General features: G+C 46.2%; 1 protein-coding gene across 1 annotated transcript in view; it reads left to right on the forward strand.

The window, feature by feature from the left end:
- dab1a (DAB adaptor protein 1a) overlaps nucleotides 1-15573 on the forward strand; it is a 47744-nt gene that overhangs the window by 24269 nt on the left and 7902 nt on the right. Inside the window, exons 4-10 of the mRNA XM_041935736.1 lie at nucleotides 1077-1208; nucleotides 5887-6006; nucleotides 6425-6463; nucleotides 6899-6961; nucleotides 8301-8366; nucleotides 15287-15349; nucleotides 15471-15567. Of these exons, the coding sequence (XP_041791670.1) occupies nucleotides 1077-1208; nucleotides 5887-6006; nucleotides 6425-6463; nucleotides 6899-6961; nucleotides 8301-8366; nucleotides 15287-15349; nucleotides 15471-15567 (580 nt within the window). The remainder of the gene's footprint in view (nucleotides 1-1076; nucleotides 1209-5886; nucleotides 6007-6424; nucleotides 6464-6898; nucleotides 6962-8300; nucleotides 8367-15286; nucleotides 15350-15470; nucleotides 15568-15573) is intronic.

The raw sequence follows: 15573 nt of genomic DNA on the forward strand, positions 1-15573 counted from the left end.
TGTGTGCGCACAGTCACACTGTCTTAGCTGTCATTTTCAGGTCAATCAGAGGTGATAATAATAATCATTACTCTAATTATTAAATCTCGAAGACATGACTCAGACAATGATTATCTATTTCTGCTGGGACTCTCAGTGTGTGTATGTGTGTGTGTGTGTGTGTGTGTGTGTGTCCACGCATGCCCCGTGTTAAATTGATGTCACTCTCTTCTGCCATGTCTTACGTCTGGAATAGCTTCAAATAGAGCAGATGTGCGCATTTAGCCTCTGATGCACAGACCTGCAACCCCTAGCATGCGCTCCAGGGCTGCCGGGTCATTATGTCGGCCGTGTGTCTCCGCTCCCAGCATGCAGCTGGCATAGACAATAACAACAAAGAAGACATTTAGCGTGACTTAACGGAGGGCCGCCGCGTATTAAGTTGTGAGTTGTGTTCGCGTGCGCTGTGAGTCAGGGCCCAGATGAAGCGATCAAGTCGACAGCTTGCCGAGCTGTGATTGTCACTGATCCCCCCTCTGTCCTCGAGAAAAACAGTGCCATCTGCCACGGGCGATGCCAGCTTGGCACTACCCACCCAGGCTAAACTAGAGAGGGCAGGGGAGCTAGAAACAGTTTAATATAGGATACAAGGTCTCTGCTTGAGGGGGTTTGTTCCTGCATGCACACTTGGGGGGGGGGGTTTGCATGGGATTCTTTTAGTTTCAGGGTAAGTCTACTCTGCAGCTGCTTTTTCTATCTTTGTGTATGAATGAAGCGTTCATTTCCCCAACTTCTATTCAGTCTGAAACTTCATTCAGTCATATTTGTTGCTGTGCCACTCGTGAAATTCTATTTGCAAAACATTCTTTTCATTAAGTGAAGCTCTTGTATTGAACAGTTCAACTAAGGGTAAGAAAATATTCAGTGCAGCAAACTTTAGAAGGTCCTTTTCATGTTTCTTATGAGTTTTGGGGCCACTGTTGGGGGACAGTCAGCGTATCGGGGAGAAGGTGCATGCATGCATGCATCAAGTTGTAATAAAGTAGCATCTTGGCTGATGTGATATATGAAATATCCTGTGTGGTGCCTTCCTTCAGGTCCTCCAACACCACCATGCGGTCCACGAGATCTCCTACATCGCCAAGGACATCACGGACCACAGAGCCTTCGGCTACGTCTGCGGGAAGGAGGGGAACCACCGCTTCGTGGCTATCAAGACCGCACAGTCGGTCAGTGTTTGTAGGCCATTCTGTGTGCGTGTGTGTGCGCGCATTTGAGCGTTTAGCAAGTGTTTACATGTGTGTTTGTGTGTAGGTTAATGTATGATTCATAAGGGTGTTTTCTCAAACGCACAAACCTCTTGACATTTAGATAAGGACCCTTGAACGCCAGCTCATGTCCCTTTGTGCTGTTCATCAAACAAGCTGTTTACTCTGCAGAGCTCCAGGTTTCCGTGTGTTCCTGTGTGTGTGTATGTGTGTGTGTATGTGTGTGTGTGTGTGTTTGTGGAAGAGTTCACGTTCAGTCCTGCAGCAACACACTCTGTATGATATTGAGTACCCTTTTGGACGTGCTATGATTGTTGCTGCTGTTGTTGTGTCTATGTGCCTGGCTTGTTTAGTCTGGATCCAGCTGGCTCGCTCTGTAGCCATATTGATTTCCCATAGTGAGTCTATGAGGGTTTGAGTGTGTGTCACCAGCTCTAATGGCATATCCATCCTCCCAGGGCCGTGAACCGTGGCTCTTTGACTTAGACAGATACACACAGTCGCACACCCGGCTGTCCTCCACATTTACACCGACCAGACTCGCGCACAAAGAAAATGCTGCTCACCAAACGCTACCTTGCAGAACGGCGTAGCACAAGGCTAAGCTCTCGTCGGTCAGCTGAGCTGTCATTCACCTGACATGCGCCCGAGGAAAGGTCACTGCTGCGTTTTACTTGCGTTTTCAGGATTTGAACCCGCCATCACCAGCGCTCAGACTGTTAGCTGTGGAGCAGACGGCGAGGAGGGTGGAGGCGCAGAGCTCGTGACAGAGGCTGAGGCTGTAATTGGAAAGTAACCACTTTGATGTGAATTAACAATGCGTCTCCGTCGTCACGACAACTAAGATTTAAGGTTGCTCGGAAAAGGCCAATTCAGGGCTACATTTGAAAGTAATTGGCTTACCACTCAACTTGAAGTCTCAGCACGAGAGAGACGTGTTGCGTTTAGCAAGTTTTAGTGGAGATGAAAGTACACTAATTGTGTTAGAAAGGATTCTCTTAGTTCGTCACAGTCTTTGCTATAACTTTTTAGAAAAAGTTACAAATGTAATTGATATGAATCGGCCTATTTGTCACGAAAGCAGCCTTGTATCCAATTTGTAGGAAGAATACAGAGAGTTTAAAGACTGCTTAGTGTCGGTTCAGAACATCCAGATTTTGACATCCTCGGTTATTAAATCTTTTATTTTGACCTCTTTGAAGAATTTGGAACGAGGCCCGTTACAGTTAGTTAATAAGATTATTTCAGCTGGCCACAATCATTTTCCATAATAGTTAGAATTCATGCATCTTTAGAAAAACAGCTATATAAAACTAACAAATGTCATATTTCCATCAATATTTCCATGTCGTTTTCCACCAGTTGAGGTTTGACTGGTGCTCATCTTGTTGCGCCCCCTTCTGTTCATCTCCAGGTTTAATATTCGCATGTTGGTAGTGGATTGAAACGTTTGAAGCATTACTTTGTATTTTCCTTTGCCGATTTTCCGTAAATTAGGTTAAAATTTGCGTTGAACCGTGGCTCGTGTTGCAAATGTTGCAGCAAATAGAAAGTGAGTTTGTTGCGTTTCCATCTGCTGGTTGAGGCTAACTACCTGTCTAACTGAGCACAAGGTTCCTGTTTCAGCCCGTATGAGACCATATTTTTTGGCTTTATTGTGGCATAAAATGAACAGAAAAAGACAATTAAATCGTTAATCGCAATTATTTGTACGGCAATTAATCGTCAGCTAAAATTTCACGATCGGAACAGCCCTGTTTGAAATTACCACCGTGGGCAAATTGTAACAGCAGCTGCAAATGAAAAATAATGTGGTGATAAAGTGTTTCAGGCATCAGTGGTGAGTTTGGAGTGTTCACTTCACTACTGATGGTGAAGTTCAACCTAATGCATTTTAACATTTATAAAAAATACCTAGTTTGCAGTGTGCAGGTACATTGCAAAGATACATTGTACATTTCTATGTTGTTTGATGGCATATTTCTTATTCCTATGGATGATTATCCAAATGGAGATTACATTGAGGATTATTCTCATGATACTCACAGTGCAGGTTTTCAGCTTAGTTTAGCACTAAAGCAACTATCCAAAACGTCAGTGGTGTCAATCAAAGGTGGCTGCAGACTCAAAAGGCAAATGCTTGTGTCTGAATTCACCATTTGACACCAGGGTTCATAAATAAATGAATTCATAAATGAAGGAATCCGTCTTAGCACAGCACTAGTCTGTCCAGTTAGGATGTTTCTCCCTGGTTTTTACCATGAGCTCTCTGCTGTAGTGGCATAAACTTTCTCTAGCTGTGTGTTCGGGCACACTCTCGGGAGGCTGTCAAAATTCATTTCAGGAAATGTCGGAAGTCACTAACTGAATTTGATTTAGACGAGGCAGGTTGAAATTCAATGTACCAAGAAATAAATTCAGGGACATCCTGGAGATACCCTGCCAGTGAACTATAACCAACAGCAATATTTAATTTGGGCAAAGAGGGTGAATCTGTTCAGAGAGAGTTGGCTTTCACCCAAAAATCGTGATCAGCACAGATTTTAATAAAACAATGTATCCGCAGTAAAAGTCTTTATCACAACTTTTTGTTGGAATATTTCGTCACAGTTGCCGTGGGACGTGAATTAGTCATCGGATTCAAGAGTGCTGAACTGAGTTTATCTCACCTCCATGGTCCCGTGAGCCTCCCCCTAGATCATCCTCGAAGCTTTCTGCGTTCACGACCCGCTCTCTGTGTCTTCCCTCGCCTGGAAGTCGTGCTAGAGGACGAGCGAGAAAGAGACGGCACGAAAAGACGGAGATCAGAGCGTGTGTTGTCAAATGCAAAGAGGATCTGAATGTGACAGAGTGACGATGAGCTTCACTGCTGGCTCGGCAGGAGCCGCCGTTTACCCCTGTGAGTCTGTCATGAGCAATGTGCGGCTGGGGACATCTTGCAGAGAGACGACGCTGAAATAGAACTACTTTATGCGAGGCAGCATTCAGTCTGTGAACTCCTCGCGCACTTTGCATAGCCCCAGTCAATAATTGATTAGGCCTGAAACACGCCATTGTACAATAAGAGTCTTTGCCGTGACAGTGGTAATAAGTTCTGAGGCATCTAACTGGTTTGTTGTCTGTGCTTTTGTTCCCCTGACAAGAAAGGTGATACAAGGCGAGACAAGAGGCTAGTATCTGCTCTTGTCACTGTCTGAACCAGGCCTAGAATAGTGTGTAGTGATTGTGCAGATAAGTGTATAGAGGCTCATTGCCTGTCTGGAGTGTCTTTGTGCAGGTGTGCTTTAACCAGGTTTCCAGATCCCAGGCACAGGCAGCGCTCTTTATTTAGAAATTTATAGCCTGGAACTCCTGTTTTCTGAGTTTAGTCACTAACACTGATTAGTCAGTGTTTAAGTGATCACAGGGGTGCAACAGTCAGTCATAAACACATTTATCTTGAAATGAAAGATTTCAGGCAAATTAATTGCAGCATTGCCTCTTTCTCCGTGCCGAAACTTTCCTGCAGAACTGGCAAAACGATTAGAAGTCAGTTCACCGCCGTTTTCTTTTTGGCTTTTGGCCTGATGGTATCATCCATAATCAGTTGTAGGCAACCCAATCAGGTACGTCTGACTCATCCTGCTTTCGCTCAGGCTGTAAGAAGCACTAAATTCGAGTAAAGGGTTTTTGGGGCATGTTGCCAGAGGATGAGTGATGAAATATGATCCAGGAAGTCCAGATGGAGAAATAGTTTGAAGGAAGTAATAATAAGTAAATAGTATTTAATTTCCCTGATGATTAAACTGAAGTTTAAACTTAGTCTTGTTGACTAGTCTAAAAGTAACTAAAAAAAATTCACAATTTAGCACAATTTAAAAGGTATTGCATGTATAAAAAGAGACATTTTAAACAGTGAATCACATTCTTCAGTAACCAAACTGCATTTTAAATGCTGCTGAAATGTGTGGCGCTTTGTGTGTCCCAGACAAATGGCAGAAATTCTGGTTGAATATTACCTGAGCTTATGGGCCCTATTTTCCCATGTTTTTGTATTTAACTGACAAATGGAGACAACGGTTTTTGAAACTGATCCAGTATTGAACAAGAGCGTTGCAGCTGGCAGCCACCAAACAGGCTGCGAAGGAATCCCTTTGGATGTTTGTAGGCCGTCAACGTATGTCCACTGCCAGTCTCAGATTGTTATTTTAAGTGTCTGATTTTATGAAAAGGATACCTACAGAGAGTCCGTTTTGGTCGAAGAGTCAGATGCTGTTTGTTTAACCGTAAACGGCCTCGATATTGTTCTCGCCAAAGCCACCAGACTCCATTCACAGAACGAGCAATTTTATCATCAGAAGCACACTTCATTCAAACTCGTCAGAAACAAAGTAAAACTCACCAAAACCTTCTTAGTTCATCAGGAGCAACTCTGAGTACTTTTACTTAAGGGCATTTTATTGCTATTTCTTCTGTACTTTTACTTGTAACAGAGTATTTCTACGTTGCAGTATTGCTACTTTTACTTTAAAGATCTGAGTACTTCTTCCACCACTGTTGCTGAACAACTAGAATAAGCAGGCATAGTTGCAATTCTGATCAGTGCAGTGAGTTTGTACAGTGTGTGTCTGTGTGTTAATGGGTGTCCTTGTCTTCCTAGGCTGAGCCTGTGATCCTGGACCTGCGGGACCTGTTCCAGCTCATCTATGAGATAAAGCAGAGGGAGGAGATGGAGAAGAAGGCCCAGAAAGACAAGCAGTGCGAGCAGGCGGTCTACCAGGTACGCTTACCAGCTAACTGTCGCCTGTTTTCACCCCCTTTTTAACCTGAACCGTAATCACCTGCCATAAGTATGATGAGCTTCATCCGAGAGGCTCTCGACAGACGAGTCAAGCGAGGACATCAAAGCCAGCGGTTGGCGTACGGAGCGCCCACTTTCAGGATTCATCAGTGGCACCATCTGCCCATTGTGCTTACTTCACCTTCCTCTGTTCTTTTTATCTCTAGTTGTCTCTCTCTTTCCGATGATTGCCAAATGATTACCTGAATGCCGGGAAGCTGCTGCGTCTTGCTGTGCTTTCCGCCCACTCCTTCCACTCCACTGGCTTAACTCTCCGCCTCTTCCCTCTCTCCCGTCCTCTCCCCTCTGCTCCTCTCTTCGATCTCTCCCTCTCCTTCCCGCCGCCGCCCGCCCGCAGACAATACTGGAGGAGGACCTGGAGGACCCGGTCTACCAGGTAACTTCCTGACCAATCACATCACTGCTGCCATCTGCTCCATTCTATTCGGTCAGCTTGCTCCTCTTTGTGTGCACTGTGGGGAGACAGTTTGGTTGCAGTAGCACAACATGTACAGTTTGGGGGGTTAGATGTCCGCAGATGTGGGAAGGATGTGCGATCATGGGTCTCGTGTGTCTGTGTGCATGTCTTCCAGTTGGGCTGCATGATTAGCTGAGGGATGCATACGGTTTTCGGGGATTTTTGCTGCTCAGGCTCACCCCCATGTGTCACGAGGATCTATTCTTCGACTGCTTCTTTTAATGAGAACCTCCTGACAATTGCTGTTTGACTAATCTCCTCTGCAGCTTCACTACTTCTCTCTCAATTTCTCCATCTTCCAATTTCTCTCCCGCTTCTTCTCTTCCTCTGCTCCCTCCGCTGCTGATGTTGTAGTACATTGTCTTTGAGGCGGGACACGAGCCCATCCGCGACCAATCAGAAGAGAGCATTTATCAGGTACTCACAAGCTTGTCTCAGTTACGTTCTCGTCAGCTGTGGTTAAGCTGCCGACATCGAGTGTTTTAGCTCGCCAGTAGCTACCAGCTACATCACTTTCACTCTGATGGGATAAGTACGTTGTGGCCTGCTCCTGAAATTAATGGCCTCTTTTGTCACTCATAAAAATGTAGATAGGGGAAATAAAAGAAGGGGCGAACAAGCAGCCAAGACCCTCTAAGGGCCCTGACAGCTAATGCTGGCCCAGGGAGATGAGCCTTTCTCTGGGTGCACTCCTCCGAGGCGTGGGTAGGCCTCCGAGGGATGAGGAGGGGGGGAGGGTACGATGTGCGCGAGGGGATGTGGAGGTTATTCTTGGGCTGTGTGGAAGGCGGACCTCTCCTCTTCCTCTCTCCTCCCCTCCCTTTTTTCCCGAGGAGATGAAAGTAAGCGGGGGAAAGATTAATCACCAGCCTCGCGTTTGATCTTTAAATAAAATGGATTGAAAATAGACGGAGTGCTGGCGCGTGCGCAAACACACACAAACAGAAACATGAACACGCGCACACACACGCACACACACACACACACACACACACAAACAAACAACCCCCCGTCCTAACACACACACACAAGGCGTAAGAAACGTGAGCCTCAGCCAGCCTCCAGCCACAGAGGAACTAATGTATGAATAAAGATGGCAGCTTCTGGAAATAAACATGTGAGAGAAGTAACAAGGCGTTGAGAGGAGGAGAAAGAATGGGACAGGCTGCGCCAGATAGGTATCCACACTCTTCATCAGCGCTGTTTTTCATTTACCGCACAGCGTGATTAGGACACATCCAAGCAGGCAAGAATAAAAGTTTATTTTAAACATCGAGCCGCTGCAGGAGAAGCGAAACCCACAGGAATCCCAGGATTCACGCATATCAGCGTCGAGCTATCAGCGCTCATTGTGCCTTCGCATTGCGCACACTGTCAAATCCATCTGCCCGTGTGACACAGAGATATTACATGTCTCCATGTGTGTGACAATCTGAGTTATTACATGTCTGTGGGCGTGATAAGCAGCCTTATCCCATTCTTTATTAGGGAGAGAGAGAAAGACCATCACCGCAGGCCCGTAGTCTGCTGATTACCCTCGTAGATGAGTTCTCCCTCCACAGATTTTAATTCTGATTATCCCTGCGCGCACACACACACACACACACGCACACACAGTGATTGATCTGATTCCTCAGGAGCCAGGTTTCAGGGTCCGGGGTGTCGCGGTGCTGTAACAGTGATGTGTAAAGACTGTTTCATTGTTTGACTGAACCAGAGGTAACAGGCTCTCTGACTTCACCGGCCGATTGTGTAGGTTCCCACCAGTCAGCAGAAGGAAGGGGTCTATGACGTCCCAAAGCGACACCCAGTGAGTGACCGTGTGTTTGCCTTGTGTCCCACCGACCCACCCCCCACCCCCCAGCCTGCCTCCCCCCTCTCAGACAAACCTCTCAGCTGTCCCACCATTACACGAGCCTCCGTTGCCCTGATTCTGCAGCGATTCCTTTTGCTGTTAGCGTCGCTCCCAAATAGCGATCAGGCGCGATTGTCCCCTGAGAGGTTTGCTGGGACCCAGTGCTCTTGTGCGGCGTGCTGTGCTCCTCCTCTGCTTGCGCTGTAGCTGTGGTGGCCGGTGCCCCTCTCCTTGTGCCCCGTGGTGCCCCCGCTCCTCACGGTTGACCGCGATGCTGTGTGTGTGTGTGGATGTGTGCGTGTCGTGTCGGTCTGCCTGATGAAGCATGCCTGGCCGTGGTTTGCCAGTGGTGAATCCAGCACGAACCTGCATGACCTCATCCCAGATTGCGCCGAACACACGTTTTGTCACTGTCATATCTTTCCTTTAATGGATATAAATTGTACGTGTGACTTCAAATGTGCATGACCTCATATTTTTGAATCTGTATCTGTGGATGTTGAGCAGTTTTTCACCCCGTTCATGCATATAAGCAAGAGTGTTTGCTGTGTAAATCTGTATTGTTGTGCGTGTGTGTGTGTGTGCGTATACAGTACTCGCGTGTGCGTGGTATATCTTTAAGCTCCGGTTATTGGCTCACACTGCCAGTGGTTAAAATGAAAGATGACCTTGACCACTGTCAGGCTGCACTATAACTCAGCTGCTCTTTTATCTGCCTATAAAGATGCTGGTTATATTCCTGCCTGATTTAATCTGCTAAAGTCTTCACACTCGCAGTAACCAGGCTGCCGTCGACGTGAGGTTGTGTGTGTGCGCATGCGCTCGCGTTTCTATTTGAACACTTCATCCCATGTTGCTGTTGTGTAAATCAGTTTTCCCTCAGTCCATCCAGAGCCCACCAGCTCTGTGTGCACTCCCCCGCAGCGGGTCTTTTATCCGTAAACCGTTAAAACTGGACTCCTCCACGTCACTACTGGCAGTCACAATCCCACTCTAGGAGTTTTGGTAGGCTTGGAATCAGTCTCGCAGTTTTCTGGCTGCATATTATCCTCAGCTTTGGTAAGAAGCTTACCGGCACCGTAGTATTTCTGTTCGCTCCTCACCCAGCCCACAACACATGCTGCTATTTGGATTGCCTTTGTGTTGGCAGGTGTCTGAACGCGAACAAATCCAATATCTCTCTCTTGTTGTGCAACCAATTGGACTAGTCTTCCAATCTGGTTTAAATAAAGCAAATTCAAGTCTTTTCTGCCTCCCAGTCAATCAGAGGGAGTAAATATCACCCAGGATCATAGACATGTAAGGGTTTCTTTTTAAGTGGGAAACCGCCCGTATTGTAATTTTAAGCTAATTGCATTTGTTTTAAGGTAAATCCAGATGCACAGAGAGCAGAAAGCCGCGGCTGTGCTGCGCCCTCCGTGGCTGGATTCTTTCAAGCGTGTTGCACCGCAGTCAGAGATGTCACAGCAGGTCTTTTCCATCAGGAGTCGAAATGCTGCATTCACATCATGCTGTTAATGTGAGCAGCCTCAAGGAGAAATGGGGAATTTGTGATAGCTGCAATATCTTACATTTATTGGAAAGAACTGCAGAAGAGTCGAAAACGAACGCTAGAGTGGCTTCAAAGCTAATGCTGCTGACAGTACAATATAAATAAAATCCATTGTTATCACCAAGCCAGTGAATTCCAAAGGAGGGAAATAGCCAACACAATAAGTTAAAGTTATAGTTATAGTCAGATGTGCTGCACATATTTATCATTGTTTTATAGAGCGACTGCAGGCCTTAGTATATCTATTGAAAGAATTAGGGCTGCTCGATTGAATAAAATCATAATCCTGATTGTTTTAATCAATATTGAGATCATAATTACTTACTCTTTGATTAATGAAACCTCATGCATTTATTGAAATTAAAAAAACCCTCTTTTTAACATTGCATTTCCTAAATCTTATATTAGTTCAACTGAAAAACAAGCAGAAAATCTAAACGTAGCATGTACAGCGGCATCACAGGCGTATGTCTCGGTATTGGACATGCTTGGCGACCAGCGACATGCTGTCATCTTGGCTCGAGCTGAACCAAACATGCCTCAGCCTGGCTGAGAGTTTGGTTGAGAATGTAGATTCACCCTATAAATAATGTGAGTACTCATCAATTGGATGTTTCTTGTTCCTCCTGTCATGGTGTGAACGCAGCAGCTGTACCTGTCGTGACATTACTGGCTGGGTGGTGACCAGAGGCTGCAGCACTAATCTTACCGCTGCTGTTTAGAGGGGATTCATGGTTAACTTCATTGGCAGGAGAGGTTCATTGTCTTCTCCGCAGAAGGATTGACAGTGGACAGTAGCGCGAGATGAGATCATTGCTGTGTGTGCGCACCACACCTGGGACGATATGATACCAGCGGCAGAAATGTGACCTCCTGTCCAAAGCAATCTCTTCTGTTGTTTACTCTGTCACCTTCTTAAACGGGACAAATCAATAAAACACACACACACACGCACACACACACACACACACACACACACAGTGCCATTTCAATCTACTGATCCCTTGACCCTGGAAAAACTGAGAGTGTGTTGAATCAACAGAAGCCCTCTCCGCCTCAGAGTCCAGATGTAGAGGCCAGCAGAGGACTGCTGACCAACCAAACATCAACACTGGATTAGCATGATCAGATTAGTGTATGGATTAGTATATGATAAGATAAGTGACTCTATATTTGACCCATTTAAGTGGGTCATTGCTGTAAATTAAAAGCTGTGTGTGTGTGTGTGTGTGTGTGTGTGTGTGTGTGTGAGAGTGAGTGAGTGTGTGATTTAAAGAGAGACAAAAATGTCCTTAGCGTGATTGTGCTGTGAGTCTTCGTGTGTTTGCATGTGATGGTTCCGCAGTGTTTTTCGGCATGTGCCGGTGCGATCAGTCTGTCGGTGGGGGATCGGCAAGGTGGCGTTAATTGAAGGGGCTGCGTTAATTGTATGCGGAACACATGTGCACAGGTAATTACTGTTTCCCTGGAGATGGCTAATTGATAGGTGGCGGCTGCACTGATAAAGATAAAGGGCTGGGAAAAGAGATGGTGAGAGTGCGTAATGGGCACAGATGGATAATTGGCAGGGCAAATGAGAGAGGGATGGACCGAGAGAGTAAAGAAGGAAAGGCAGAGGAAGGGACGGCATCAGACTCGTAGCTTTTAGCAAGAAAAACAGGAGATATTGTATGTTTCAATCAGGTAAATAAAAAAAAAACTCCAGATTAGGTACATTTCAACAGGTGGATTTAAATTTTTTCAGAAGAAAAACATCCAGTAGAAAAATGTACAGTAGTTCCAGAACTGATTAGTATTGGCCAAGCTGTTATTGTTCTTCAGTACTCGCTAATGATGGCCATACTTCATGCTTTCATCCAAAGAAAAGCATACACTCAGCAATATTGTAGTGCACCAGCTATTCTCACTTTGCCAGCCCAATCTGCACATCATGAGCCAGTGCCAGTGCTGGCGAAAGGTCTGGCAGAGCCCATCATCATTCTGCTGTGGCTGGGAAAAAAAAAAAAAAAAAAAAAAAACAATACTGGAGGACGTGCAGTCAGATTTTTCAGGCGTGGGTGCAAAATACATGCAGACACATCAGCATGGCTCTTATATGTGTTTTTAGACTGGTTCAGATGCATGAAGGCACAAGCTACCAAGCCATCAGCTGTCGGCTACACAGGGAACGCTTGTTAGCTGCATAGATTAGTTTTTGTGTTTGTGTTTTTTGTGAGATTTGCTGTTGATGATAAATAATAATAATAATAATAAATAAAAAGCGTGATGCCGGCCTTGGAAGGAAGCTGCTTTCTATAATGTAACATACTGCCTCCCTCTGCTCTCACATACAGCATGTTAGATAATCCAGCCCGTCTTGCTGTGTCTGGCTGCTTGTCGGCCTGTCTCGCGCTGTGTTTCCTGACACAGGGGAGCAGGCTTTACAGAAACACAAAGAGGGTTTAAACCCCTGCTCAGAGCTGTAGTTTAGACTAAAGGTAGGGATGATCTTTAAACCTTTTTAAATCTTCACATGGGCTCTAAGTCTGGGAAGAAGAACCTTGCACCGTGCCCATGCCTGTGTATATGTGTGTATGTGTGTGTGTGTGCGTACATGAGTGTGTTGTGTCACTCTTAAATAAGCCTTAATTTCACCTCCTCGCTCCCTCCTGTCGCACCCGCTCTCTGAGTGTATGAAAAACAACTAACACGCTGGTGCGCGAGCCCACTTTCATCCCACCCACCATCTAACACTGGGGTTGTGATTGCAGAACGGACATGAACACACCCCGCACCACCACCACCACCATCATCATCAACCTCACCATTCTCATGCTCAGCCCCTCCAACAAGAACAAGCTGAACAGCAGCAGCAGGAGCAGGTGCAGCAGGTGCAGCAGGTGCAGCAGGAGCAGGCAGTGGCAGATCTAATAGGCTTAGATCTGCCAGTGACTCAGGTAAGGCGCTATACACACGGTGCTCTTGTTGTTGTGGTTCAGAGGAACGCGAGGTGTTTTGTGAGCGTGGAACATGCTGTCCGGAAGATCTCCCGTCCGCCGCCGCCCTCTGTACCGCACCACTTTTGTTCTCCTCTAGTCGTGTGCCACCCCAACTCTTGACCCCTGTCATTTATGAATTAAACATGAAACCTCGCTGTTGCATAGTAACCAGGCTGAGGCAGAAGTAGAGTGGAGTTGCGAATGTATGGGTGCACCCGTGCGTTCACACCTGCATGCGTACGGGTGTGAAAGACGGAGGACGAGCGGTGCGGCCGGGAGAAAAACACCGCAGCAACTCCGAGCGGAGGTCCTTTAAGGACGGCGTGGACATAAAGGTCAGATCGTCTGTCAGAGAAGCGGCGGGGGTCAGAGGGGTCAGCAGACAGTGGCGGTCATCTCGCCCGCCGGCACACTCGCACACAAAAGCTGCTCAGAGCACATTAATAAAGCGCTCGTAACACTCCGATAATGACAGCAATCTGACCCCGCCGCTCCGCCGCCACACACCTAAAGAATACTGAGTCGAGTGACTTCGCTGAAAGTGGACAGAAAGTCTATAAACCTCTAACACTTCCTGTGCTGTTTGAACACTCGCTCCAGCGGCGTCTCTCCCGTGCCGCTGGTTTCTGTTTGAAGAGCATTAGCAAATACTCTGCGGTATTGACTCAGATTACTCAGTGCCACAACACTCAACAGCTATAGGAATTTATTTCGTTTTAGTTTCAGTGTTTCTCAAAATGTGTTTTGTGAACGTTATCCCGTGGACAGCCTGTTATCAGTCCCTGTGGATGCACCATTTTGCGTATCGTGGATATCTAGCTTATCGCCTTGTTGAGTTGATCTTTATCTGCTGCGCCAGACTCTGCAGCAGTAGTCCGTATGACAGCGTCCTATCCCCCTCCTCTCGTTGTGAAAAACTGAACACACCCATCCAGACCCATAGCTGTAAAACACCATGCCCACAGATCCATTTTCTGATAGATGCAAAAAGAACTCTGTGGCGTATGGGTGACCTACGAGAGGGAAGATATTCCAAGAACATTCATTATCTCAAAAGAAATTATCCGCATCCATGATTTATGCTAATCTCTGACCATGTATTCAAAGCTTAAACGACTAAAAATAGAGTTTCCTTCACTTGCCACCGGCCTAAAGATATTATTAATGTGCAAAAAATGGGGGAGATACTAAAGAGGAGGATCATGGGGAGACTGTGAAAGGAAACAGAACGATACAGAACAAATTCAGCTGCTGTGTTTGATAGTTATTCCCTCTGAGGCACACCACACATCCGCTACAACGGGGACCGTTAATGACTGATCCAGAAGGAGATACTGGCACAGCGACGGTGCAGGGGGTGTGGTAGTCTGCTTGAACAACCGATTCCAAAAAAGTTGGGACGCTGTGTAAAACACTAATAAAGCAGAAAGTGATCATTTGCGAATCCTTTTTGACATATTCTCAACTGAAAACAGCACAAAGACAATATATTTAATGTTTGAGCTCATCAGCTTCATTGATTTTTGTAAATATCTGCTTATTCTGAATTTGATACAGCAACATGTTTTAAACAAGTCAGGACAGGAGCAACAAAAAGCTGGGAAAGTTGTGGGACGCTCCAAAAACACCTGTTTGGAACATTCCACAGGCAAACAGGTTGATTGGTAACAGGTGATAGTATCATGATGGGGATGAAAGGAGCATCCTGGAAAGGCTCAGTCGCTCACAGCGAGGATGGAGCGAGGTTCACCACTTTGTGAACACGTGATTGGATAAAGGACGTTACTACATGGGCTCAGGAACACAAACACAATTTGTTTGCAGATGATTGCATTCATTTTTTACGTTTTCCACAGAGTCCCGACTGTTTTGCATCAGAATTGTAGATCAGCTGGCAGAAAGCATCTTTATAATGTAACAGAGGTCCCCAGAAGGGACAATCAGGTGTTGCAGCAGCACAGGGTCAGAAGTAAGTACAGATCAATAGAAAATGAATCATTAGAAGTATAGAAAATACAAGAGCATGTTAGCAAGCTTACACAGAGTTGAGTACGCAGTACGTACAGCACCCACCCATGTGGAGCAGATGACAAAGATTGTGATAACTCTTGGTAGGTATGTCATCATAATCAATCATTTCATCTCATTATCCCATCTCTCCTCACCCCTCTGTTACCTCGTCCGCGTTGCTGCCGCAGATCTCAGGTAGGTACCACCAACGTACCGAGCTGGTGTCGTGCTGCATGCGGTGTGTGATGCATGTTGCACTGGAATGTCGACTGACCCAGATAACGTACATAGAGCGATAGTATCGTTGTTGCACCTGACTGGCGGCGTATGCTTTCTCTTATTCTCAGAATATCAACCAATTAGAGATTTTTGGAGACATGTCCACACCTCCTGACATCACCTCTCCATCGGTGAGTAGCCGCCGCACGCGCCCAGTTTGCGATTTGCGTCTTATAAAATCCTCGCTCTGTTCCCAACGATGTGTTCTCTCTTGTTTTCCCTCAATCCGACCTCCAATCGCAACCCGCACAGACCCCCGCCTCTCCAGCCAACACCCTCGACCCCTCGCAGGGCCTGCAGCCTCCCACGGAACTGTTTGCTCCCTTCAATCCTGCGTCTGTGCCCTCAGGTAGGA

Source organism: Chelmon rostratus, chromosome 4 (genome assembly GCF_017976325.1).
Source record: "Chelmon rostratus isolate fCheRos1 chromosome 4, fCheRos1.pri, whole genome shotgun sequence".
NCBI lineage: Eukaryota > Metazoa > Chordata > Actinopteri > Chaetodontiformes > Chaetodontidae > Chelmon > Chelmon rostratus.